General features: G+C 39.5%; 1 protein-coding gene across 1 annotated transcript; it reads left to right on the top strand.

The window, feature by feature from the left end:
- On the top strand, positions 1-27,948 carry STAM2 (signal transducing adaptor molecule 2). The gene is made up of 14 exons (XM_076343201.1): positions 1-129; positions 9,436-9,520; positions 12,490-12,565; positions 12,789-12,884; positions 15,689-15,835; positions 17,533-17,602; positions 18,351-18,537; positions 19,398-19,492; positions 20,212-20,294; positions 20,482-20,569; positions 21,371-21,425; positions 22,089-22,242; positions 23,767-23,936; positions 24,168-27,948. The coding sequence occupies exons 1-14, from the start codon at positions 90-92 to the stop codon at positions 24,397-24,399; spliced, it is 1,578 nt and encodes a 525-aa protein (XP_076199316.1). The 5' UTR covers positions 1-89; the 3' UTR covers positions 24,400-27,948.

Raw genomic sequence — 27,948 nt, 5'->3', positions numbered from 1 at the left:
GCGATCGGGCGGCGGCGGCGGATCAGGCGGCCGCTGGCCGGGGCGTCTCGGCTGAGGAGCGGGTGGCCGGCCGGCCGGGCGCTGCCGAGATGCCGCTCTTCGCCCCCAACCCCTTCGAGCAGGACGTGGGTGAGCGAGCGGGGACGGCGGGGCGCGGGGAGGCCGGGTGGCGGCGGCGGTGGTTGGGCCCGGCTGTCCGGCAGGGCCGGCGGCCTCCTCCTCCTCCTCCCCGCGGCGGGCCCTGGGCTCCTGAGGGAGAACGAGTAGCGGCGGCGGCGGAAGCCGCGGTTCCGGGCCTGCTCGGTGAGCGGCCGGTCCGTCGGGCCCCGGGGCGCCGCCCGCTGCTGGCAGTCCCGCCGCGAAGCTTCAGGGGAAAACCCGACGTGCCGTTTGTGACAGGATCCCGGACGCCCCGCGCCGCCGTCCCGGCCTGCCCTCTCGGGTCTCCGAGAGCGTTGTGGCCTCCGCAGAGAAATGGGGCCGGTCGGGTACCCCAGCACGGCAGCCGCGGGCCCCGACTAGTCCCGTTGGCGCTGGGCAGTTTAAGGAAGTGTTTTCTGCCCAGCTGAGCTGTAACTTCTAAAGTTTTACGTCTGCGGCGTGACTTCGGGAGGCCTCGTTATCTCCCGCCTGTCGCGTGGTGTCCCTCGGTTCGCTTGGGTTTCAGCGGCGTTCGGCGGCGCGTTACGCTTGTCATTTTGGTGTAGAACTCGAGGGTGTAAACCACCTCTGCTAGTGTCAGCAGGAGCCCGTTTTCGTGCCTCTTTCAGTACCTGATGCGAAGGCATCGTCTAGGGGCTGATCTGGGGGCATCGAGTTAAGCCTGAGCTGACGCCTCTTCCCATGACAACGCCAGGAGGCAACTTCGGCTGGAAGTTGGTGCCGTCCACAGGGTGAAGACGGTGACTCACTTGTTTTGTGCTTCTGCTCTGGCTTGGGCTTTCTTGAGCATCAAACTTGTTCTGTGTGTTGCTTTTTTAGGGGTGTTTTTGTGCCTTTTTTTTTTTTTTTAAAACAATGCCTATTCTGAATCGAAGCACTGGAAAAGGCAATTAAATTAAGCTAGATACCAGAGTCAGATTTACATTTCTTGTTATACTGGAATTTCAGATAAGAGAAGAAATCAACATTTTTTTGATTTTTGTCAAGGCCGAGGATGCATACCGATGGAAGAGGTTGTTGTGAGTGCTCGTATTACCACACTGTCTCTTTTTCGTTGAGTACGAGTTGCACCGTTTTTTTATTGTCTGCAAAGTTTGTGTAAATAAAGCATTCCCTTTCTTCTTTATCTTCTCACGAACCATCGTGACATTTCTAACATTGACCTGTGATTGAAATGAAAGTAGAAACTTGCCAGACCAGCTACGCATAGTCCGGTTATTTCAAATACCTTGTGAAGTCTTATGTGTGTTTTGCCAGACTTAGCTTTCACATGGCTTTAACTAACGTGTTTGCACAAGTGAAGACTTTTTGAGCTGGGGACTCGCACAGCAGTGCAGAATTCTTTAGCAAACCTAAATGCTTCAAGAACTTCAAGACTATAGTACTTTAGAAGTGGCAGTCTGTTCACTTGCAGTTTCTTAAATTTTGCCTTATATATACTGAGTGTAACTGTCTGCACTTAGCACAATCAAACAAGTGCAACAGCATAGGAACTTTGTAATTATTGAGGCTAAATCTTACAGTCCCTTGCCAGGAAAAATTTCTGTTTGCTATTAGGAGCTTTTTCAAAAGTTATTATTCCATTGTAAATTAGACCATCCAGAATATCAAATTATCAAACGTGGATGGCCTGTACTTTAACTCGCAGTATTTACGTGAGTGGTGTTTCACGCTTTTAATATGCATCTGTCAGGATGTAACTTTTTTGGTTTATTTTTCATTTAAAAAAGAAAAAAGGTATGTACCAAGAAAATAGTTGAGCCCAGCTGATGGCCTGACGCTACTGGAAAGGAGAGATCCTTTTCCGTGGTCCCATCCACCCAGGGTATTTTTTGATTCTCCATTGAGCTGATTCAACTCTTTTTGGCAGAAAACTAATTTTCCAAAATAAAGTATTTGGCTTGTGAGTTGGATCATCTATGGAGGTGATGAGTTTGGAAGTTTGGTGACTTCAATCTGCTCAGCAAAGGCTGTGAAATGGCAGTGAAAAGTAGGAGCAGGACGCTCCTGCAAAGGTTAATGGGAAGAACAGGACCCCGCTTTTCTGAGCAGCAAGCAATGAGGTTGATCCAGCTCTCTCTTCAGACCGTACATCTAGTACTGCCGTTTTCTTGGGGCACCTTTAGAAAATTTAGATAAACGCTCTCTTACTTTGCCGCGGTTCTTTTTGCTTTCTTGGTTCTAAACCCGTATGTTTGCTTTTCAGCAGAGCTGTGCAGAGTCTTAATTCCTTGGCATCTGCTTTGGTTGCTTCATATATAGTTGCAGTGTCACAAGATTAACCTGTGGAATAGTGTTTTAGAGGAGTGTCGCTTCTTTCATCTGTTTTTCTTATTGAGAGGATACCCAAAAACTTCAGTTCTTTAGAGTGTTAGAAGCTTTTTAATTTTCCGTCTAAATCTATTCATAGTTAGTTCATATGTACTTGCTGTTTTCCCAGCGTTGTCCTTCCTCTTAAATAACCTTCATCTCTTACGTAGTTGCTCCTTCAATAGAGAACAACCCTATTCTCTTTCATCTTTTGTTTAGTTAGCCTTCTTGCATAAGATTGTTCACGTGAACAAGGGAGTAGGAAGTGTTTTTCTGTGTGGTTTGACTGGCATCCAGAATTGTATACCACATCATGGATCACTGATAACTTGTATGATAGCATCTCATGTTTCCTTGTGCTTTGCTGAAATGTTTACCTGGCGTGTTTCATTCTAGGATTGTATTTGCCTTTTTGTGGCTGCCTTACCTTGGTGGCCTGTGTCCTCTTGTGCTAGAACTTAGTGTACTTGTCATCCTCCTCTTGTTTCCAACCGCTGAGCACTTCATTTCTAGGAGAATCTTTTATTGACTCTGACTATGTGAATTTGCATTTTGTCCTACTAACTGTTACCTTTTTCTAACTAATCCAGTCCTCAAGGGTTTACATTTCCCCTTATGTTATGTTTTAGCCTTTCCTTTTATTGATGATATCTTCCAACTTTCCACTAGGAAGACCCTTAACCCTTGCTGCCGGTGTCAGCCAGGATATATTAATATTGATTTCAAGACTGATTTTTGAGGCATTCAGGGAGTAAACTCTCCCCACCCTCGTTAGAGTGCTTTACGTTACTTGTAGAGTGATCCAAGAACTGCAGCTAATAACTTGCACATGGCATCCCATGGAATGTTTCTCTGCAATCTGAACAGACAATTGATGTTAGATGAGCCTTTGATGAAATGTCCTTGCCTAGAAGAGTAGCTGCTTTCTGTTACAATTCACCATGTTTCCCCTTCATTTCTGTCTGTAATAATTCTTGTCTTCAACGTTTGGTCTAAAGTCTTGAAAATGTTTGAGGACAAGCTAATTGGGGGTGGGGTGGGGGGTGTGAGTGTTTCTTCGGTGTTTCTTTTTTTCTTGAAATGTAGGGACAATATTTTCCAGTCCTCAGTCTGTGGCTTTACCTTGATTTGACTGATGAAAACTCCTAAATTCTGAGTCTGCAATTTTATGGCATTTCTTTCTCATTTTTGAGATTATTATTAGTCTGCTCCCCCAGCCCTGCCTTGGTTATTTTTTTAATATATCATAGCCTCAATTTTTTTGTTCTTAATTATATTATGAGGGATGTTTTGTTATATAATATGTGACTGTTGGTAACTTTCGTTTTGCTACTTTCCAGGCTTCAGAGTACAAGTCTGTTAATCCCTCCCTAGCCTTTTCAATGCTTTTCTTGTAGTTTGCAGATTGTCTGACAAACGGAGTTGTTTGCTTTTCAGGTTATCGGCCAATTGACTCAATGAAACAAAATGTCAGACTGGCTTTTTAAGCAAAAATTGTATCTCAGAAAGCCTTCTCAGTGAACTGGATTTACATTGCAAAAAGTTATTTTAATACTCCACTTTGATCCAATTTTTTTAGAATATAATATCCGGTGACCTGGATAGGGACCTGGGATCATTACAAGCAGGGTTGTCTTTTCAGCAAGGACCAAGTGGACTATGCAGCGTTACAGGAAATGCAAGTCATATGACTATAGTGTCATCGTGTCTATAATCACTAATTAAATCAAAGCTAGAAATTTCCAATTTGGCTATACAAAGGCAAGGCAAACAAATGAAGGTGCGTGGGATTGAATTTCTGGTTTTCGTCCATGTGGTTCTGCTTTATCTTCTGAAAAACAGCAGTCTAGAGTAGTCCTCAATTTTTTTGTCTTTCACTTTTCATATAAGAATTCTGTTTTTACATACCTAGAATGGCATGCGTAAAAGTTGAAATATTTATGTGCAGACAAGATTTTATTTCACATAGCTTTGAGAGGCAAATCAGTCTCTAGAAAATTTTTATTTTAGTGATCACAGTCTTTCGCAAATGCCACATCAAATTGAAAAGTTCTTTGAGCTAAATCAGTGCTTGAGTGCTTGTTTTCTCTCTCTGTTCTAGCATAAAAATTGACACAGGTGGAAAAAAGTTATGTTCTAATTTTTTTTTTAAACTGGCATGTTATTTGGCATTGTTGGCAAGCTTGGCTCAAGGTAATTCAGGACTGAAATAACAAAATATTTTGCAAGTTTGAAGGTCATATGTGCTAGGCAGCATAGAGGTAGAGCTGTCATCAGACCAGCATTGCTGATTTTGCTGTGTCAGTGTCAGATGCTAATGCTGTATGTTAAATGGGTTATAGATTTCCAGCAGAAGCAGTCAGCGAGAGGTTTGTGTTGTGTAACAGTGTGATACACTTTTGGTAGGAATCAAAGTGTCACGTTGGTTACCTTGGCAGAGACTTCCACAGAACTTTTGGGGTGCTCATATGATGCTTGGGGAATTCTGGGGGCTGCGAGGTTCTCGCAATTCCCTCTCTTTTCTTCCTTTTCGTGTTCATATAGGTATTTTAAGATTCCCCCTGGTTGCTCTTGCTGTTTTCCTTGCTTCTTGCCATTGTGAATATAGATCCTAACATACCTGCAGAATTCTCAGTGTTGTATTAGAAATGGGGTGTGTTGCTATTGTATTTGCAAACCTGAGGGAATCCGATGCTGGTTGTGCATTGCTGAAAATGCAGCAGGCCTCGAGAGAGGCGCTGTATGAAAGCTGCAGGGTATGGAGGCTGCGAGCTCTGCGTGGTGTTTCCAGGCCTGTAAGAGTGACCGGTCAGTAGCACACTTAATTACGGATGCAGATCTTTGACATCATGCCAGAATCTTTAGAGACTGAGGACTTGATGTTTGAAAAGATGTAAACAGGGATGCTTTTGAGGATTGCCACGTGTTGTTCGGTTGCAGTCCTCATAGTATTTTTTTTTTTCTGTCTTTTGGTGTTATTTATGTGTATTACCCATCCCTTTCTTGTGAAAAAGGGGACAAGAACTAGTGCAGTTAGGCTGGAAAGGGTGACGTTCAGCTTTCCTTTCAGATGCAGCAGTCCTTTTGGACGTTGTGTGGTAGAGGGAGGGTCCTGAAAAACTTGACTTCAGCGTGCCATGGTGAAGCATTACCTTCTTTTCTGGAAGAGCTGGTGACAGTGTTTTAAGGCAGTAGCTTGACAAGCATTTCTTCTTTTGGCAGTAATATCAGTAAACAGTTCCCATCCCCTTCCCAGCTGCTCACTTTAGTGCTATCTTCTCTCTTCTGTTGGCATAGTTTTTCATGCAGCTGCATGGCAAATCAGATCAGGGAACTGATCCAGTTAAAAATGATTAATTGTGGGTTTTTAATTCTTCGTGGGTTTTTAAAAATATACCAAGCAGCAATAAAAAGAAGCATATTTTGCTTTTATCATTACTTCTATAAAAGTAAGCTCAAGTCTAGTGTTCCTTCATTAATTGGAGGACTACAGAGTATAAGTCATAGCGGATTTTTTTGAAGTTTATATTCTCTTAGCACTGAAAAAATCTTGGAAAATGCATCCTCCCACATCTGTTTCTTCTGATCAAAGTCCATGTCTCAGCATCTGTGAAGTAGTTATCCTTCAAGATCATTCTTCAGCTGGAGCTCGTGTTAAGCAAAAAACCAGATGCTGTTAAATTTGTCATGCTGGCAGGGAAGAAAACCTCAAAAGTTGTAAGAGTTTGCCGCAGGGCAGCCCTCATATTCTCACCGGGACCACGTCTGCTCCTAGAACGGTCTGCATAGATACAAGAGGAGGGAGTTTACATTTGATATGCCTCCATGTACGAACGTGCTGGCTGGGGGAGAGGAGGAAAAGCACGGGAGCTGTGAGTAAGTAGTGCCAAGCGTTGTGGTAGCTGTGCTGTTCTTCGAGGTATAGAAGGTATGGAGTTGAAAACTTCTGGTACACGTTAAGCCTTCCTGTTGACAGTGGAAGAGTTGATCAGGATAGCGTGGGACATCTTCTGTCATGGCAGGCAAAGCTGATCGTGATTTCCTGTAAGTGTCCAGGAAGACTTCAATATATCCACTGGCAAGCGCTTTTGAGTCTTTTGTAGAGGACAAAAGTGACACCTGTGCCTACATAACAAACACCATAAAGGGAGGAGAGCTGTTGATGCATCCGGGCAGGCTGAAGGAGCTGGAGCCCCACAGAGCTGCACCACTGCACTTGTTTTACCCTGTTCCTTATCTGGCACTCTTTGTGGGGATCTTTTTTTTTTTTTTTTTTGGATCAGCATGACAGCATGTACAACACGAGGCGCTTGGTTTTGCAGTGTTTACACTGCAGGGTCAGTTTACAAGCTTGCATTTGTCTGGCTTGTAAACAACCAAAGTAACTTAAAATTTCCTACATATTTTTATGTCCGAGTATCTATTTCAGTTTGTTTCTTTGCTGTGGTATTTTAGAAGGGAGTTCTTTTTACTAGCGAATCAGATAGCTGTGTTCTCTCAAAGCATCTTGCATGTATTTTGTGGATGCAATTATGTTTTTTTACATAACTTCTCCAAAAGTAAATTACCTGATTTGATTTGTTTCCCATTTTAGAAGGAGAGTAGTGGAGGGAAAGAGAAGGGAATGTAGGAAGATGAAAGTTTGGAGGTCTGGGTTTGGGGTTTTGGAGTGTATGAAACGAGGAGCAAAGCTGACATGTATGACAGTACCTGTCTTGAGGCTTGCTTCACTAGTTGTGCCTACCCGTATCGAAGCACTCCAGTGTCGCAGCTGAACTTGCATCCTCCTGAGTCAGCGGGCATTGCTGAGACCGGGAAGAGCCCAAGTGCAGCATTGGTCACTGCTGTCTGTGGTGGTTTACGGTTCTGAAGACTCAGGTGTGAAACACAGCCTCAGTTTTTCTTGGCTTCCATGCCTTTTTGTTGATATACCACCATTTCTTACTGTTCACTAGCTGCTCCCTCTCTGCTCATGGAAGAGGGGGACCTGCAGAAAGAGGCATCTGTAAAATATTCCAGGAATTTCAGGGGGGAGACAGGTTTCAGATCAGGGTGACACCAGGTAGTGGGATTAAATAATGTGCACAATGTGTTTTATAGGCATTGGTGCTATTTGTCATTGGAGGCCTGGCTTTATATGCACAACTGATGGCTGCTGTCATTCGATAAGATGGATTAATTTGACTGACAAGTTTTGATGGGAGGATTCACACCACTGGGGATGGAGACGTGCAACGTGGTGCTTTTAAAAAGCAGTTTTAGCTGGCAGAACTTCATAGGAAACACCAGGCTGAAGCTGTGTGCACCAAACATTGTGTTATGCTGTTCTTTTGTGATTGTGGAGTACTTATGGTTAACATATCCAGGAAATGTGCATATAGGGGTGGTTTTGGTTTGATTTTTTTTTTTTTAAATAAATTGGATGTTAAAGTGTTTAAAATTGCAGGTGCTCATTTATTTTCAAGAACAAGCAGTGAATTTTATGTTAGTGTCCTAAAAATATTGATGCACTTAAAAGACAATTTAACAATTATGTCCTTTCCAGGTAAGTTTTTAAGAAGGCTTGTGCTGTAGGAACACGCTTTCAACACAGTATTTGCTTCCCTTAAATAGTCTAAGCTTGTGAAGATAACCTATGGCCAAAATTGCAAATTTCCATTCCTCTTTCTTGGTCTGCTTTTACATCTGTAAGAAAAGGTTTTTTAGGGGCACTGTTGGCTGCTATGCTTGTGTTTTCTTTGTGGAAGCCATTCTGCTGAGCTAGCCCGAGTATTGTTGCAACATTTAACTGCAAAACTAAGTAGCGAAGCTGATTATCAGAGAAGATGCTTAATTGCACGCGTGAAATTGGGTTTATCCTGCAGTAGTATTGCTGTCAGCAAACCTTGTGATTTTGGAACAGCTGCTATCACAGAACACCCTCACATTAACAGTGAGTGACCATTATGGTCTGCTTTAGTCTACTAAATAGTCTTTAAAATACTTGTTCCCAAAGGGTTTTAGTGGCTTCTATTACTGAAGTAAAATTCTGTGAAAGTACTGATTGTGATATTGCCATGATTATGAAGTGCATTCTGATGGGATTAATATATAACACAAAAATCTAAAAGCGCTTATCTTTGAATTTAGTTAAAATACTAAATTGGCAGGTTAAAATTATGGCAGCAAATGCAATGTATAAAACATTTCATTTGCTGTTTATAAGCTATTTTAATAGAACTGTAATATTTACATGTGATTAAAATAACATGGCTCTAATAAAAACTTAAAGCACAAATAAATAACGTTAAGCCTTATCAGTTAATATATAGAACGATACGCTGCAAATATTAATTAGGAATACATTCTTTTGATAGAGCAGTCTGTTTTTTATTGCCCCCCTCTGTGTTCTTTATTAATCTTTCCATGCCGTTTATTTTTCTCAACACTTGCTCTGGCGTTTAGATTTCCTGAAAAATCTAGTAGAAAAAAGTATTTTAATAAGTGTGTTGAATGAGGAGATGGCTTTCCTTTAGAGTCCTGAAGAGATTTTTTTTTTTTTTTCTTCTTGGAACATCCATGTGAAATGTTTAATGGCATGCAAACGTTCAAAGACCTTGAGCAAACTCTAAGCTACGGCTATGACTTAAACCTGGACTAACTAAACAAACTGTACAGAAGCAGTTTCTTTTTCATCATTTACGACATTATACTTCAAGAGTTGTTTTCTATTTTTGGATCTTTTAAATACTTATTGCATCTGTTAGTCCAGTGCTGTTCTTCCCATATGAAAACTGGTACACAACACTTTACAAGATAGCAAGAGTTAGCGCTAATCTGTAGAAGACGCTGCCTCTCAGTATTTCATATGTGGAGTCTTTTTGTTTTGTTTTTTTTTTTGTGGTATGACTGAGACAGTGTTTGTTGACTAGAATCTGGACTTAATAGGGTATTACACTTAATCAATCTTGTTTTTCTTTATAGAAAAGGCTACAAATGAATACAACACCAGTGAGGACTGGGGTCTTATTATGGATATATGTGACAAAGTTGGAAGTACTCCTAATGGGTAAGCTCTATCTCAGCATTACAACATGTAATTTCATGTGCATGTGAAGAATACTGTTTCAGAGAGAACGCGTCCCAAAATGCTCAGCGTAGTCAGCTATGCATAAAGTGCTACCAATCTGACACTTCTGCAAGCTCTACAAATATATGTAGTTGGCTTTAAAATTCTTTGAAAGAAACGTTCCAACAGGCTTTCTAGTAGAGCAATTTGTGTATGTTGAGTGCATTCCAATTTTTATGGAGTTTTGCACAGTAGACCAAGTTATTCATATTTAATGATCTTGCATAAGTTTTGAGAAGCAACTGTGCCAGTAGGAAAAAGTGAACTAGTTTCTTTGCAGAAAATTATCTAGCTAGGACAGTTAGCTATTTATGATGAGAAATTTGGCTGTGTTTATTCATTAGGAAGAATGGGACTGATGGAGGAGAAAAAGGGAAAAAATGGGAATCAAAACACAGATCAGTTTGAATCAGTTTAGCCTGAGTGGTAATACTGAAACATAAGTGGTAGTTCAGTGATCCTATAACGGCCAAAAGTATTTGCTGAATTTGAAGGTAATCTTTTTGAGTGATAACATGTTTTAAATTTTGAAGTAAACCTGAATTAATGCATAGGCTGAATTCTTAAGCGATCTTAGAATTTTTATCAGTTATATGTGATGTTTGAGATTACTACACTGAGAAAGTTCTTTTTGTATTATTTACCTCCCACAGGGAATAATAGCAAATCTTCTCAGTCTGGCAATCCTTAAGAAAAAAAGTGTAGGATGTCCTTTGAGTCCTTTCTTAAAAATCTATTTTTTTTAGTGACAAAATGCTTTTGTAGAGGGGGCTGTTTTAAATACCCTTGTTTTGGGGGAGTGGAGATTGTTAAAAAAAAAAAAAAAAACCAAAACCCAAAAAACCCCCAAAAAACAAAAACCCTAAGTTTGTGGGGTGTTTTTTTTTGTAGTTACACGTGCAAAATATATAACTATATATAAAATATATAATTAAATCTTAATATATATTTTTGTATATACAATAAAATCCTACATTCTGAATTTTAAATGCCACTACTGCTAGCATATTTTACTTCAATTTTGTGTCGTTTTCTTCCCTCCTGCCCTTCAGTAAGAGCCATCTTCTGAAAATAATAAATATTGTTGCCTACCCTTAAATAAATATATAACTTAACAACAATTATGTTGACTTTGTTGGATTGTTTGTATATTAACTATGACCAAAGGTACTCAATATTAGGACTAAAACCATACTTCTCTGGCTGTGTGTGCATCACCAAGTAACTCAGCATGATAGGGCTGGAGTAGTAAACCAGAGTGGTTGGTGCTGAAGCCACTGCATCCATCCAATTTGCAGCTCAGGGTGTTTGGGTTTCCCCCCTCCCCCTTCAGAACAGGTTTAATCTTTTCTGCTAAACTTAACATACACACCAGCATTGCTGCAAATTTGTCTGCAGGTCCTGTCACTGGCTCTGACTCCAATGGCTCCTTGAGAGGTTGGAGCACATTTGGTGTGCACAGAGGAGCTTCTGGCTTAGTTTCTGCCAAAGGGAAATTAATTTGCATGCGCAAAACTTGGCTGTGAACTAAATGTGCAACATGTGGGAATGATCAGCAAATTTGTTTCCAAACCAGACTACTGCTCTAAACCAAAATGTGAATATAGATGCAGTTTATTATCTTGTTTAATATAGTGGCATAAAATCTTTCACTACTGTACACACAATACATTGAAACAGACATCTTTTGAAAGAAAACAAAACCTTGAAACAAACATCTTTTTTAATGTTAACAGTGATTTGGTTTCATTTCTGCACAGGCTTTTTTTAAACTTTGCCTAAGGTTTCAATTCCACATTGACTTTAAATTGACAGGAGAGAGAATTTGCGTTGAAGAGGGTTGTCAAATATTTCCTCTAGCCCCGTGTGCGATGGATTCCTGGTGAATCTGATCTTGGCAGTGATCTGGCTGAAAACTAACATGCTCAGCCAGATCAGTTCCTTGATCCGGGCACTGCATGACTGCTGATGCCTCAGTCAGGAAGGGAAGGGGACTGCATTGCCGTAGGAAGGGACGGTAGGTGTTTGGTCTGGTACTTTCATCAGTGGCTTTCACCTGTGCCCGTGTAAAGTGACCAGGGAACCAGAGCCTTAGTGGTGAAGAGCACAGGTGGTTCGAGCTGAGATGACTAGGCGACGTGGAGAAACGCAGCCTTGTGGAGACATTTCTGTGCTTTGATAATATAGCAGCTCAAGTATACTGCAAGTGATATTAGTTGTAAAGATACTGCATCAGCTCTTTACATAGAGCTTTCATGTTTTTAGGGGTTTCAAAATAGTAGTGTTAATGAAGCCTTACATATGCCTCAGCCCGTCTAGCTGCTGTGTGCCTTTAATGCTCATTTTAAGTATGAAACTCCTTAGCAGAGTAACATTTAGAGTGCTAATCGTTATTCTATACTTATTTCAGATTTTGCTGAAACAAATTATAAAATCTTTATGTATCCTCAGTGTCTTGAAAATGGGATCCAAGAGCTGACAACCCGTTAGCACCATTTTGAAATTAATCCATAGAGACCCTTTACAGTAGCCAGTAAAATAACCATGTGTTTAATCATCGCTGCTCCTCATTCTTTTTTATATGTAGACCTTTTTTCATCATCTATTTCAAATCCATCTCCTCAACTTACTGGCAATTGCTCCCCTTATGGTCTGTCAGCAGTTTTATGGACATTGATACAAGATGCCAGTGTAACAATGGAGTCTGTTCCAATCCAATACCCATATAAGAACAAACAAGTTGTTAAATATTTTTTCCAGACTAGCTTTGGGAAAAGTTTAGGTTAGGTTACATTTTTTTCAATAGACTCAGTTTTGTTTGGTTACCCAACTTGAGTATCTGGTATCACTCATTCTGCGGATCATGTCAGTCACATTTATCACCAATAGTTTCTTTGTTCCTTTTTCAGAGCAAAAGATTGCCTTAAAGCCATCATGAAGAGAGTAAATCATAAAGTTCCCCATGTGGCTTTGCAAGCACTTACAGTGAGTAGACTATGACTATTTTCAAAAACCTTTGTATTCTTTTATGTAATGCAGCTATTAAATGTGTACCGATCAACTAATACCTTTATATATTTTCAGCAGAAGTCAGTCAGAGTGTGCATGCTGAACAGAGGATTAGATTTAACTCTTTTTACGTATGCTTTTATTTTGGATTATTTTCATTGTTGTCATACATTTTTCACAATTGTATTTCTGTTGTCAGCTTTTAGGAGCCTGTGTATCAAACTGTGGAAAGATATTTCACTTAGAAGTATGTTCTCGTGATTTTGCTAGTGAAGCTCGAGGTATAATAAATAAGGTAATTTTTTATAACCTTAAGTACCGGGGGAGAATTATTTTGGTTAACTTCTTTGCTTTGTCTCAGCATAGCAAAGAATTGGCAAAACTAACGTTGTAGTTAAGATGCATTTTCTAATTTTGGTGCAATTGCAGGTACTGCTGGCTGTTTGTCTTATCACTGAAATTCATGTACTTTAATTTTTACTATGAAAATATAATGTATTAAAGAAGTGACAGGCTGATAATACCTACTTCAAATTTTTACAAAATTACATGAGCAATTTTAATTAAAATCTGTGACTCTTTCTAAGCTCGATTAATTTGATAATGGTGAAGGCAGCTTTTCTTGAATAGAGTTTTTATTTGGCTTGAATGAAATTCATGGGCTGAAGTGCAAAGGGAAAACTGAGAAGGGAAAGGATAAAGTCTTCAGACAACTTCCTCAGTTTCCGGAGATTCTCAGAATGCTGAATGAGGAGGTAACCAAGAAAGGAAGACCTAGATCGTTAGGGTCAAGCAGCTGATGGGATCTAAATCTGGATGTAATGAATTGAATAAGCAGAAACAGCTTTCCCCTAATGACTGCTCAGTTGAAGGCAAAAATGGGTAATGGGTTAAAAAGAAGTTAGTTGTCAAATATATGGGAGGCCTGGAATCATCAGAGGTGGAGCAAAGCAATTAAGGAAACTAATAAAATTGCTGGGAAGCAAAATGAGTTCACAGCTCTTCTGTTTCTCGCTTTGTATGGAAAAATAGGTCTTAAAGTCCTCCCCTTTGTTCTTATTAGCCATGGTCCGTTCTGAAATAGAACATTGACCTTCATGGTCTGACAGCACTTGTGGATGTAAAAACAAATCTTTAATCCCACTGAAGAATGGTCTACTGGAGTGTAATTTATTTTGTAGTTGGGAAATAGTTATGGTTTACCCATGTCCCTGGTCCACTTGGCGGAATAATCTTCAGAGGGCAGATAAAATTGTACTTTCTCCCTTTTCCCCAAAATAAAATTAGTTCAGACAAGTGTAACATATGTCTTTTTGCTAATACTGAGCCTATCAAGCTACATCTCTTCTTTCAATTAAATGCATGCTTGAGCCCAAACTTGTCAATGTTCTTACTGTTCAGCACATGTTTACATGTGAGGCACAGGCTTACAATGTGATCTGGCATATACTCACATGAGAAATCTTGGCCATGCACTGCATTTGTGCAGTCCCAGGCTCTTATCCAGACAAGCCAAGTAAAACAGATGCAGGTGAGCCTGGCAGGCCCCAGAACCCTTATTCACCAGCAGGTGTCCCGAGGTTAGTTTGGATGCTTTGGGTTCAAACTGTAGTCTTTTCGTCAACTGTCAACAAAACCAGAAAGTGTATGGAGTCTGAAGCGCTTTGGTCCATGTTTTACCCTCGTAGCGTTGGCATGACCTTCACATATATTAGCTGCTCTATTGAAGAGTTGTTCTTTTTGTGCCAACAAATTTTTTTTAAGGCTGTTACATGATTACAGGATTAACAGCAGCTGATGTGTAATGTGACTGAGGTATACTCTGAAGGGTATTCTTTAGCCACACAGTAGAGTAACATGTGACTCTGACCTGCTTTTCTGAAGGTGGATTGACACTTTGGGTGAGGTTGTTAGCACATAAAATTTGCAGTGTTGAATGAAATCAGTGGTCCTATGTGGATTTAGAGTAGCCGTAAATCCGGTGGAGGAAGGGGAGCTGTAGAGGCTCTTTCATGCGAGAGTCTAGGGAAGAATGTGGGAGCCAGAGGAATTGCAGGCAGAGCGTGAACTTGATCTTGGTTTGCCCCCACTGCAAGCAAATATCTTCCTTTCCCAGACTGTGTCCGTGCACCTCAGTTCCTAATTCAGGCACTAATAGCATAAACTGTCCCATGAGCTGGATGGCACTGTACATAATGCATAATGTGTAACTCCTTTTTGTGAGAGAATCTGAATCAAGGAGACACACATACGTATGTATATACAGAGATGGTACAAAGATCAGTTGTTTGTGAGATCCTATCACCTGAGAAGTCAACAGGGAGAAATGTGTTCTGGCATCTGAGGAGAAGACAGCAGAGGTCATAAAAGGTAGGGAAGGGGTATTGTCTTGTAGGGAAAGACAGTATCTTATATTAGACCAACTTATGTGGTTGGGAGGGGTATAACAATGCAAATTAGAAGTAATGAAGAGAAAATTGAGGTAAAATGGAGGGTAACTAACATAAGAAGTGCAGAAAAGTTGGGAAAGTGTGGTAGACAGCCTGAATTTCTCCAAAACTATTGAGGTGGAAACATGGCTAACACTTGAAAAGTCAAAAAGTTTGTCAGTCTTTTTCCTTAACCAGTCCTTAACCACCTAAAAATGATTCCACTAAAATAACAGCAGTATAGGTAGGTGAGCTGCCTGCAAGATCTAAGCTTTGGCTGTGCAAGAGAATTTACCTCAGAGGGTTGCTGTAAGGGTTGAAGGAGCCCTGATTTAAAATAACCAGTTGTTTGGTAGAATTGGGGAAATCTGAACTACCTGCAGCCTGTTGCTGCATTGGGGTAATGGTGTTGGAAACAGCTATGCCAGCTTACCAATGAAAGGATGATGCTCCAGAAGCTAAGCATGCCATCTGTAACATCAGAATCGTTGTATAAAAGACCATATATTCTGGGCTCTGTTTTCCAAATTTTCTTAATCAAGACAATTATTAATTATTAAGGATATTTATAGTAAAATGGGTTTGATAACAAAGTTTTACCGAGAGGGAACAACTGTTTCTGTTCATTTTGAGGTACCACCATCCCTTTCTATGCAATCTTGTCTTCTAGGCTCATCCAAAAGTATGTGAAAAGCTAAAAACTCTAATGGTGGAGTGGTCGGAAGAATTTCAGAAAGACCCGCAGTGTAGCTTAATATCTGCAACTATTAAATCTTTAAAAGAAGAAGGTGTAACTTTTCCTGCAGCTGGATCGCAGGTAAAAGCTGATTTGGGATACATGGTACTGTTAGGTTCACTGTTCCTGGCAGCGAACAAAATGAAAAGCTGTCCAAATGAGATCTTTTGTGCTTTCAATCAGAGGAGAGTAGGACCCTTGTTTTAGTTTGGTTGCCTCCTTATGCTGAGGTTCACTTCTATTCATTCTGCTTTTTTATGTCCTTGCCTTCCTAAGAAAATAAGAACAGACTAAAGGCTATTTCATGATGCCCTTATGAGGTGTTTCATTTTAGATCATTCTTTCTCCCGATCATTTTTAGAGCTTCATTGAGCTGTCACCACCTTAAATCAAAGCAATTCTGCACCCACACTTTGTACTTGGTGTTTCATGGTTCTAATTGCTGACTTGGAGCACACACCTTCATTTTTCTACAGAGTCTCACAAAACGAAGGGCAGTGTCTGGAATCGAGACATTTTTTAAGATGATCTGTGCTATGCTTTCCTTTTCCAAGTCCCCATTTCTTGTTGATGCAGTTACCTGTCCGTGTCAGGAATTGTCCTGGCTCTGCAGTAGTGGGCTGCTCCAATCCCTAACCTCACCCCTTGTATTTTACTTCTGGTGGTGTATTATGCCTAATCTTCTAGCTGGCAGATATGATCACAGGTGTTTGGGATTTTTTTTCCTATGCTTTATTATTGATGCTTCTAAATATTTTCATGTTAATTATGAGTCAGGTGAAGATCAGTCCTGAAAATTAGAACTGCAGCTTCTACTATGTATTCCTTACGTGAAGTTTACTTTTCTCTGTATTAAACACAGAGAGATTTCTTACTTTTACAATCTTTCCTTCCTCCACAAAGATGTTTTCACTTCTAAATCTAGGATACGTGTTAAAACATATGGCAGAAACACGGAAGATCCAGAGTACTGGCAACCAATTATGCTTCCTTTCCTACAAATACATATAAAATGACATCTTGATGTTTTTACCTCATACACTTCACTTCAAACAAGCAAAGCTGAGGTTTATTATTATTTGGTACATTTGTACAGAATCATTTTCTAGGACCATTGATAAGTCTTAGACACGGCTGGTGTCTGAAACTGGGTTCTTAATTCCTGGTATGTGCGGGAAGACTTCCTTGTTGGGGTGAAAACACTAAGAATGATTTCACCATGCTGTTGTGGAGAGTCGTATTATTTAAGTCAGCAGCTCCCAACTTGATGTACATTTGCTCTTCCTTCCCGTTGTCCCACCAGCTGAGATAGAGGGTGGCTTTTTGCTCTGATACGGAGGAAGGTCTCCCTTTCAGCCAGTCCAGCTGCTGCTTAATAACTTGGGTCTTTGCAGACGTAGGACTCCAAAGAGCTTGTCTTTCCTTTTGAAGGGAGGGGTGGAGGACTGGAGGACAAAGGTGGAAAGAGCAGTCATTTAAATAAGTAGTCTCACTTTATTAAATGAGACTAAAATAATTATTTAAATGAGATCAGTTATTTAAATTAGGTCTGATTACCTATTTTACTTTGTTCCTTGCTGAAAACAAAACAAAACCTGGCTGAGATTCGGAAGAGTAATATTTTTTTCTTCTAGAAGGTCATCTTGATTCAGTAATGAAATGTTACAGTAAGGCAGCTAACCAGGAACAACTTACTACTAATTTTTTGAGGTGTATAATTATAGAGCTTTCTTTTTCCTTTGTAACCTGAACTTACTGTGTTGTTAATACATTTGCAGGCTACCACAAATGCTTCTAAGAATGGTTCATCATTAAGTAAAAACAAAGAAGATGAAGATATAGCTAAAGGTAAATTGCTAGTCACAGCCTTGGGTTAGGCTTGTGCTCTAGAAGTTCTGTTAAAATGGATGGAAATAGGAAGTTGTACTCTCTTCTGCTGCATAGAATTGAAAGCAAGGGCACAGCAGGTTGCAAATTAGTATACTGTATCATTCAAGGTGTTTTCCTCCTGGATGAGGATTTGGGGTAAGATATATTCTTCCCCATCACATAGCCATTAGCATTGTTTGGTGACTGCTTTCTCTCCAGAGAGCTTGGTCTTTTCCCTTCTGCACCCACATGTTTTATTTTAGCCTTCATCATGATGCTTTAAAAAAAATTGGAACATTTAAATGTTTTGTTCTTTCTCCTCTTTCTTGGATATAGTTACAGTTGTTCAGATGTCATAGTGAAGAATTTATCAGTATTTCTGATCGTGCTAATGATGCTGGTGACATTAGTGGTGTGTGTGCGCTGCTTCAAGTAGTGGCCTGTACCATGAAAAGCAGAGGGTTTTTTAAATGTTTTATAACCTGTGTGTGATGACGTCTTGTCTTTTAATCCTGTTGCAGGGCAGAGTAAAGCTGTTGAAATGTGAAATACAGCTAGTAGTTTGGAGCAAAGATTTTAAACTTAAAATATTAGAGAAGCAGATACAGACCATGTTTATAATATAGCAATAAATTTTTTGGTTTTTTTTAATTAGGAAAGCAAACTGCCTTTGTATACAGGGATAAAATATACAAACTTTTTTTTTCCCCCCCTCCCCTAATTGTAGCTATCGAATTGTCTTTGCAAGAGCAGAAACAGCAACAAATGGAAACTAAATCCTTGTACCCATCTGCAGAAATTCAGCAAAACAATCAGAACTCGAGGAAGGTGCGAGCTCTGTATGACTTTGAAGCCGTTGAGGACAATGAGCTCACCTTTAAAAGTGGAGAAATTATTTTTGTTTTGGATGACAGGTATAATATATACTCATATGAAGGTGCCTTTGTTCCAGAACTGTTGTTTTCTTAGGTTAGCAATTCTTCCCTCGGATGCTTTTTTCCCCACAGAAATGTATATTGTCACTCTGGCCTCCCTCAGATCCCTTTATCTTCCACTATTCTTTCCATACCCCAAGTTTTTGACCTCAAGTCACTTTTGGTGCAGGGAGAACCTTACTGTATTACATTGGGTATTTCATGCCATGGTGTAGGTCCAATTTGTTTGTAGTTTTTAAGATAAATGTTAGTTGGTTATAACATATGTCATAAGAATATACATATGCATTACGGTGCTAAATTCCAGCTACTTCCAGAAATTGTTAAATCTCTGGCTATCAAGCATCACATTTGCTAAGAATAAAACTGAAGTAAAAATCCTTAAGATAATTATTGTTGTTATCACCATTGCCCCAATGATAGCTAAGAAGCAGAACTTCTTCCCTGCTAATGCTGTTCTAATTTAATAGACTGTGACAGATCAATTATATTTCCAATGTTAGTCCCCACTTGTGTACTTCTTGTAAACTTTTAGATGAAGCTATAATGGGCTATCATCTAATCAATCTAAAGAATCGAAGAGTTGTGCTAAGTTTTGAGTGATTGCTACTGGATGATTTTACTTCCCCCCGATCCCTCCTCTTCTCCCCACCCAACTGCCCCAGCTCCTGTCTTTGGCTTTGCTGCTAATCTCTACAAATGTTCTCCTTTGCCTTTGTTATCGGATACACAGGGAAACAGTGTATTAGATATCACAGGTTTTCTGTGAAAAGCCCAAAATATGTCGCTGACACTAGCGTTAATGTTCAGAGTTTTGTAATACATCTTTATTTCCCCAGTGACACCAATTGGTGGAAAGGTGAAAATCATAGAGGAGTGGGACTGTTTCCGTCTAATTTTGTGACTTCTGACTTAAATGTGGAACCTGAGGCAGGTAAGCTAGCTACGAAAAGCTGACAGATTATTTTAGAAAGGTGGGCTTATGGTGGAACTACTAATTAGCCCATCAGCGAAATAACTTCCTGAAGTCGGCCCAAGGAAAGAATTGAGAGAGAAATCCTGCCCTTGTTTCAAACAAGCAAGCAAGCATATACCACTGCTGTAGCTCACTTCAACGATTTCTGTCTTCTGAGTCTCTTCTAAGTCGTTACATTTTTCCTGATACGCAAATTCAGTTCAATTTACCGTAATTCTTTCAGTAACATATTACATATGAATCCGGTAACCTGCCATTTAATACGTCAAAGTCTCTTTTCAGACATCAGACCTAATATAAAATAACATTCATACCCATGTCAGTGGTTTGTAAGAATCACATTGTTAGCTTTACTCATGCTCATGGTACCAAAATAAATCTTAACACTTACAACTTGGCTGAAAGCAACTGTACGTGTGTTGGAGGTGTTTTTAGATGCTAATGTGACTCAAGAGTCTTTCCCTTGCTGGCCCTAGGTTCATAATCAGGCTAACGGCCCAAAGGAAGCAGCTTGTCGGAACTTTCCCTTCTCCAGCAGCTGGGTGCATCACTGCTTAAAGCACTTATTCAAATTTCTCTCTCATTTAAAGATCTGATGGCAGGCAAGGAGAAACTGTGTATTTTAAGTTAGCATAGTAGCACAGCTGCAGAAAAGAAACTAATGTTTGTTCTTTCAGCAACTGTGGATAAAAATTCTGTTCCTGAGGATACTACAGAAGAAATTAAGAAAGCAGAACCTGAGCCAGTTTATATAGATGAGGTATGCTATGCAGTCGCTTTCAATGTAAAAAATTGCTGAGATTTTACACTGGTCGAAACATTCTTTTGTTACTGAATGTTAGCGGATAATTCTTTTTATATAAAGAACTTTTTTTTAATTTGAAAATTAAAACAGCCTCTGCCATGCTTCAGAAATAACTGTTCTTAATCTCCTCTTCACCTTCCAGGATAAGATGGATAAAACACTGCAGGTACTTCAGAGTATAGATCCTACAGATTTAAAGCTTGATTCTCCAGATCTTCTAGACTCAGAAGGTACTTTGAGCGCTAAGTTAGCTAGTTTTTGTATTTCTTCTCACAATTACCTCTTGTGGATTGAGCTGGTAATTCTTTTGCATTTATTTTAAGCTTAGAGGAACCGTGTTCTGTACTAATAGTGTGCTGTAGAATAGCTTATTTCACAGTGGGAGCGTGGGACTATATGTATAACTCCGAATTTTCTAATAGTTGCCAAGCCAACTCCGTGTTTAGCAGAGTAATTTGCATAACTTCCAGCTAGTGTACAATGCCTGATCTCAGCAAGATCCAGCCACCGATTAAAACTCTGCTTGAAATAAGCAATTAATTTTGTGTCAAAATTTCTCCAAAATACTGCTGGCTAGGAGGGGAGAGGAGGTTCAGTTCCCTTAAGAGCCAATTAGTTCAAGGTGTGTAATAACAATTGAGCGTACCTTAAAAAAGGAGTGTTCCCAGAATGGAAAAAGTGAAGGTAAAGGAAGCTCTACAGTAGAGCAGATCCAGATTGGATATTCCAGTAGGAGATGAAAGGCATAGATCTTGCACAGTGCAAGCAGAAATGCAGGATTTTCCATGTTTTTCGTCAGTAGTCTTTTGTTTGAGAGGGTAGACGGGAAAGAGGAGAGAGGATGACAAAGCAGAATAGCCAAAGTATTTTTCCTGTCTGTTTGGGCTGGAGGAATGGGACACACATGATAACTAGGTGCGCTCTCCAATTTCGTATCCTATTTTAGTCTACTTCGATAAAGTATTTTTTGGCTGCATTTAAACTTTTCATTGTGCCAGGCGTTAACTACCTTGACGCTTTTGTCTTCACAGATATTTGTCAACAGATGGGTCCAATGATAGATGAAAAACTAGAAGAGATAGATAGGTGAGCCCTAACGTAGCTTCTGTGTTATTTACTATGATTTCCTTTAAATTGTGCAGTTGTATTAATTTTTTTGGGGGGTACTTTCATCTCCCAAGCTAAAAAATCTTGCAAGAAAGAAATTTTGACAATTCTACCTTTTATTTTTTAACACTTAGGTACCAAAGTCCCAGTGTGTGTACTAAGATTTGATTGCTGCTCTCCAAAACTTACTGCATAAGTTAGTGGGTGCATTTTATATCGGCACTTTCTGACTGTAGCCTTTTGCAATCTGTCTAGAGCTTGGTATTTTCAGTCTGCTGCTGACTGTCCTCCATGACAGGAAAACCTATTCAATGCTGTCTTCACCTCTTCCCCCTCAGACTCATAGGGATATTTGAGGGTGAAAAGAAAAGGTACCTAACATCCAAGGAGTTGTTTGCCTTATTGCAGCTAGGGAAGAATAGTTCAATCACCACTTGGACTCTCCTTCCAGTCCCATTGGTATAAGAAACAGAATGGCAGTTTTACAGTATAGATGTGTAAGAAATTGACCATCTACCTTTTGAGGTGGTTTTTTTTTTTTCTTGCATATTCAAAACTGTTTAATGAACCACTCTTCTTTTATACTGTCCAAGACTAGGTGTTAGAGAAACTTAGTGTTTGCATGTGTTTGTTTTGAAACAGAAAACATTCGGAATTGTCTGAATTGAATGTGAAAGTTCTAGAAGCTCTGGAGCTCTATAACAAACTGATGAATGAAACACCGATGTATTCAGCCTACTCAAAACTCCACCATCCTGCACAATACCCACCTACATCTTCTGGTGTTTCAGTGCAGGTCAGTACTCCTTTCTGGAAATAGAGACTTTCCTAATATAGATTTCTATTTAAAAAGATGACAGCAAAAATGAAGTGTACGCTTTCTTGCTAGCCTACGAACAATCTGACATTGCCTGGTGACTTTTTATAGCCTTTAGAATAAAATATCATTTACACACTAGAGCAGAGTACTTCAATTTGCAATTACCTGCTTGTACAATAAGGTATAGTTGTTAATTTTGCTCTACTTAACAGAACGATGCTGTATTGAAAATACTAGAAGATTCATTCCATGATTAATTTTTTAGTTAGAATGGTGTGTTTCAGCAGCTTGGTGGATATTCTTGCTGTGAGTCATGTCCTCAGTCTTAAAGTAAAATGTTACCTTCTTGTCTAGTAGCAGGGATGTGAGTGAACTTTAGTATTAGTGCATTAATCATGAGTGCAGTGTACTTTTTCTAAATATAGAAACCCTGGTCTGGTTTTAGCGCCTCCCCTCCCCCCCCCCCCCCCCCTTAAGAAATGAACATGTTGTATTAGGGGGTGTAGTTGCTCAAAACTGTTTTACAGTATCTCCAATGTGCCATATTGATGTTTTAAGAAAACAAATGGAGGAGACAGAGATTTTTAAAGATCTTTTTTGGAGAAAGCGTAGAATGAGTGTTTTTACTTCAAGTGAATTTTACTTTAATGTTAATTGTTCAGTGGGAAAAGAATAGTTGCCATAGCAACGGCTAGATCTGAAAATATGTCAGTTAAAAGTAATTCCATGTCCTTAACTGCTGGTAGCGATGGAAAATTCATTATATTTGGAGGTTAAAAAGTAATTTAAGCCAAAAGGCAACTGGAGTTTACTGTTTTGTTCAAGATGCATGCCTCCAGCTTCCAGCGGTGAAAAATACAAGATGCTGCTAACCACGCTGAGCTTAGCACAAAACCAGTGAGCAGCATGGACTTCTGTAGACTAAGCATGTTATACCACCTGTTCTATCTGAATTTTGAGTAAAGACTTGCATTAGCTTAAACCAGAAATACAAGAAACTGAAGTTCTTGCTTTCCTTTTGTGTGAGTCTTGGAAATTAAAACATAAGAATATTCTAAAATGTGTTAAATAACAAATCTCATATGGTGCCCATCTTCCTACTCAACTCTGTGCATCAAAATATGTAAGGATTGAACATTTTAAAGACAAGGCAAACAAGGGAGAAAAAGAAATAAGGTTTCTGGGAGTGGCAGAGGTCTTGTACGTGATACAAAAGGTTCTTCTTTCAGATATTAAGCACTGACCTTGTTAGCAGTGCATTTCTGAAAAAGGTACCTTCCGAGGCAATAAAGGATGCCTATTTCAAACGTGTTACGAGAAGTTACATGTTTTGGTTTTAGAACCTTGTTGGAAAAATTAATTGATGTTCATTCAGCCTTTGAGCCCTGACATATTTGTTCATTGTAGTGGTATTCTGTGCCACATTTGCTGCTACTTTAATTGAAAATAAAAGGCATACAATGTGGGTTTTGTTTTTTTGTTTTGTTTTTTAATTTATAGTCATATCCTGTACAGCCACCTAGTGGAAACTACATGATCCAGGGTGTTCACCAAGTCACCATTTCCCCAGGTTATAGCCTAGGACCTGATCAGATTGGGCAGCTGAGGTCTCTGCCTCAAAGTATAAATTCTTCTGGAGCAACTCAGCCAGCTCAAGCTGCGTATTTAAGGTATCGCTTCAGCAAACTGTTACGTCACCTTCTTCCTGATGGTAATTTTACTACTTTGTCTAGAGGTCGTGTGTTCTTGGGATATTTACAATGACATGTGATACTGGTTTTGATCGTTTTTGAAAATACACAGATTGCTTTTGGACTAAGCAATATTCTTATTTGCAAATCTGCTTGTCAGATAGACAGACATGAACTTGTCAGAATTAGATTTGTTTTGTTCTGTTACAGCCCAGGACCGGATTCTGTGTTAAACCAGACGTACGTGAACCAGAACCCTGGCCTGCCGTCAGCTGCCAGCACAGCTGCTTACACCCAGCAGCAGATGGGAATGTCGGTGGATATGTCGGCTTACCAGAATAACACGTCGAGTTTGCCTCAAGGACCAGGTTATCCCGTGGCAGTTCCTGCTCATTCCGTTCTACAGCAACAAACGAATTACCACCAACAGCCTCTCCTTTAAAAACGAACCAGCTCATATTTCTGAATTAATGAATAAAGGTTGCCTGACCTGATGATTTGTATGAATACCTGTCATGGATATCAAAATACATTTTCCTTGTAAATAACCCAACTTACTGCATTAGGGTGATGCAGGGTAAAAATACGCATCAGATCTGATTGTTAAGCATTTGCATAAAGATAGCTTGAACTAGATTAGCTGATGGTTTAAAATAATTTCAGATCACTTTGAGCCCTTATTTCAGTGGTTTCAAGAAACGCCAGATGTGAATCTTAAGTTAAAAGATTGTCCAAAAATAATTTGCTTTTAAACGTGTTTATGAACTTGAGGATGCTTGATCATTGTTACACATTGCTCTCGTTATGCATTGCCTCCTCTGGTGTCTTACGATACTCCTTCTGTCCAAGCGGCTGTAGAGAATCTCTGCAGATTTAGAGACCGCCTTCTCTCTGCGCTGCTGTAGCGAGCTTTACAATATGATGTGCGCTGCCTAATTGGAACAACTGCACGAGTTCAGCAGATGAGAGCTGGAAGAGAAAATGATTTGACAGTGTGACAGTGAGGACCATGTACCTACAGAAACAGGAGAAATGAGATTTTTACAGTGCTGCCTATTAGATTTTGGGAAGCCACAGAGAACTTCCGATGTGTTTCTCTTGAAGAAAACAGGTGGGGTTTTGCTAGAACTCACTTGTGTCTTTTGGCAGAGGTGGTACTGCAAGCACAGGTCTCCTTTGCAAGAGCAGGCAAGGGATGCTCCCAGCTGGCTCCGTGGGTGCAAGGTGCTGAGCCAGAAACTTGTACAGAATCTCTTTTCTTTTCCTTTGTGGATGTATTTAGAAGTGAAGGACTGTTGTAGTTCCTTGTGGTAGAGGAGGGGCTCAAGAATGTTTGAAGCTTAAGACTGTGAGAATCTGCCCTGTTCCCTTTCCAGTGGGGAGCCGGGCGGAACAGGAATCGTCTTTATGGGACCAGGGGGCTCTTGCTTCTCTTGGATTTCCTTTCTCTGCCACCATTTCCATGTCTAAATAAACGCCGATTACAGCCAGAGAAACTCTGAAACCATTTGAAAAAGGTGTATTTAACTCACTGTCTGTATAGGCAGAATACACGTGCTTTGTGGGAGGGATTGTGCTCCTCATTTAATACCGAGGAGTGGTTGCATATTGAAAATGACAGACGTGTCTTCAGAAAAGGAATTGCCTTGGAACTGTGGCAGCGTAGCATTTGGTGGCTAAGAAAAGAAATCTAAGAATTTCTTCCCTGATGCACTTTTTTAATGGGTGGGGTTTGTACAAGAGGAGCGGATGAGCTGAATTATCTTTCAGGACCGTGGGGTTTCTTTCTTTTATTGTTTCAACCTCTGAAAAAAATCATTTCATTCTCCTCCTATTTACCTACTCACTTGAGCATATTTATACCTATTTTAACAATTGTACGATGAGTAATAATCTTTAGATTGGGAAAATAATGGAAACAAATCACCGATAAAAACATCTTGATTAAATGCATGAAACTCCCAAATGTCTAAATAAGTATGTTTGGTGTATAAATTTTCTACCAAATGAGAACTATCAGATTGTAGACTGTTGTTGAGTGATAAAAACCACCCTTCACTCAGCGCCACCTCCATTTCTTTTACGTTTTATTTAATTATTTAGTATCGTGACCTTATTCATTTGCAGCCTCATGCTTATGCAATAAGGTATTCAGTACCTGCTCTTTAAATCTTTTTTTTTAATTTAAATTTGTGCAGTTGGAAGGAAGCTTTTGTCTTTCCTTTTGACGTGACTTTAATTTGTCTTTATCCTTCCCCTTGAAGTAGTTTAGTATAAATAACACATGTTGCAATACTGAAGTATTTTGATAACTTGGTCCTTGCGTTCTTTAAGAAGAATAATTAATGTCAGTGCTGCTGTTCAAAATTCTTATTGTTTGGAGATTTTTTTTTTGGTAAGAGTTTACTTTGTTCCAAGTTGGTATGTAGTCAAACTAAACCTTGCTATCATTTGTATAGATTCTCCATGTTTGTTAGTAAATTGAGGTTAAGGTAGGTATTTTTATTGGATTCAAAACTTTGGTCCAGCAGAAATATTGAGTATCTTAAATTGAGATGGCTAGACAGATGCAACTTGATGATGTTCAGTTACTTATTAAATATAAATAATGTATATACTCATTTGTCTGAGATTTTCTACACAGCTACATATATGCATACTGTTAAAGCCTGAAATTTTATAAAAGCAGGATTTGTCATTCTGTCATCTCTTATATTCCTAATTCTGTGATATGCAACTTGTAGATAGTGTAAAATAATTTAATTATTATTAAAACGGTGTATTTAGAGGGTTTTGGTGTTAATAGGATCTGTTTTTTCTCTTCATACTTGTATACAGTATCATATTTATTTCTAAGGCCTGATTGTAACTGAACATGCTGCCAAAGGATTTATCTAACTTCAGATTTCTACGCTAGGTTTCTACCTACTGTTTTGTATCAGGAATCAACAGTAGACAACTTCTGCTTTTTCATAGAAACTCTTAATGGTTAACGTAGAAATTTGTGCAACTTTATAATGAGAATTTTATTGTAATATATTTGTTTCATGGGTGTTGAAAATACCAATACTAGATAAATTTTCTTCTAGTATGGGTTGGCAACCTATTATGTCTAAGTTCTAGTCGGCTGAAAGCAACAACTGACTTTGTCTGTAATACCACCGTGCAGAGCCGTGTTTCGAGAAACTGTGGTCTTTCATAGAGCCTTGATGTGACAAATGCGTTGTCTATTTAATTTGGGACAGAAATTACAATATTAAAAAATCAGATTGTTTCCGTAACAAGTAAACCTTAACAATAATGTTCTGTGTTCGTTTTACTTTAGGTTTCGTTCATAGACATTCACGGACTGGTGGAACAGTGTAATTCTTTTGAAGGCTGTCCCTTAGAAAGGAGAGCTGAGCGGGACACGGCTGCAGCTGCAGTCTCTTACAGGAATTATTTTCTGATAGGAAAAATTTTTTGGTCTTATTTTTATCTATGCATCTTTCCTAAGAAATAACAGGCACTACTCCTTGCTTACGTTGAACACTGTGATGGGTCTGTTGAATGAATGAATAACTTTTTAGAATTTATGGCTCTTGCCAGTTAAATTTTACATGAAGCTGACTCAAACTGTTTTGAATTGGTGAAAATGAAAAATGAAGGAAAGGAAATGCAGCTGGGGCAGGTTCTGAGCACCTCTGAGCTTTCCCAGCTCTGCTCCCTTCACTGGCGCTGTAACATCTTCGGTCGGCCAGCGAGTGCCCCGGCTGCCAAGGGGTGGCAGGCCTGAACTGCGAATTCAGGCGAAGGCTCTGCTGCCGTTTTGTCTGGGGTTTAAGGTGAATGTGTGCTGGTTAATAGATGTATCACAGTTCTTACAGAAAATTATCTTAAAGAGTTTGCAGTATTAAGAAGAGGGGATCTGTTTTATTGGACTATCCGTTTGGCCTCCTGTCTGCAATATGTGTGCATTGCCTTGTGTGAATAAAACAAAGTTTGTTTAACA

Source organism: Aptenodytes patagonicus, chromosome 6 (assembly GCF_965638725.1).
Source record: "Aptenodytes patagonicus chromosome 6, bAptPat1.pri.cur, whole genome shotgun sequence".
Classification (NCBI taxonomy): Eukaryota; Metazoa; Chordata; class Aves; order Sphenisciformes; family Spheniscidae; genus Aptenodytes; species Aptenodytes patagonicus.
Note: the sequence above shows the minus strand (reverse complement) of the source record. Positions and strands in the feature narration are given on the sequence as shown.

What these genes read in the sequence shown, in the direction of transcription:
- STAM2 (XM_076343201.1), top strand. Translation starts at nt 90, where the DNA reads ATGCCGCTCTTCGCCCCCAACCCCTTCGAGCAGGACGTGG. An exon ending in GTTGGAAGTACTCCTAATGG is followed by an intron (nt 9,521 to 12,489) that starts GTAAGCTCTATC and finishes TTCCTTTTTCAG; the next exon opens with AGCAAAAGATTGCCTTAAAG. An exon ending in GCTCAAGCTGCGTATTTAAG is followed by an intron (nt 23,937 to 24,167) that starts GTATCGCTTCAG and finishes GTTCTGTTACAG; the next exon opens with CCCAGGACCGGATTCTGTGT.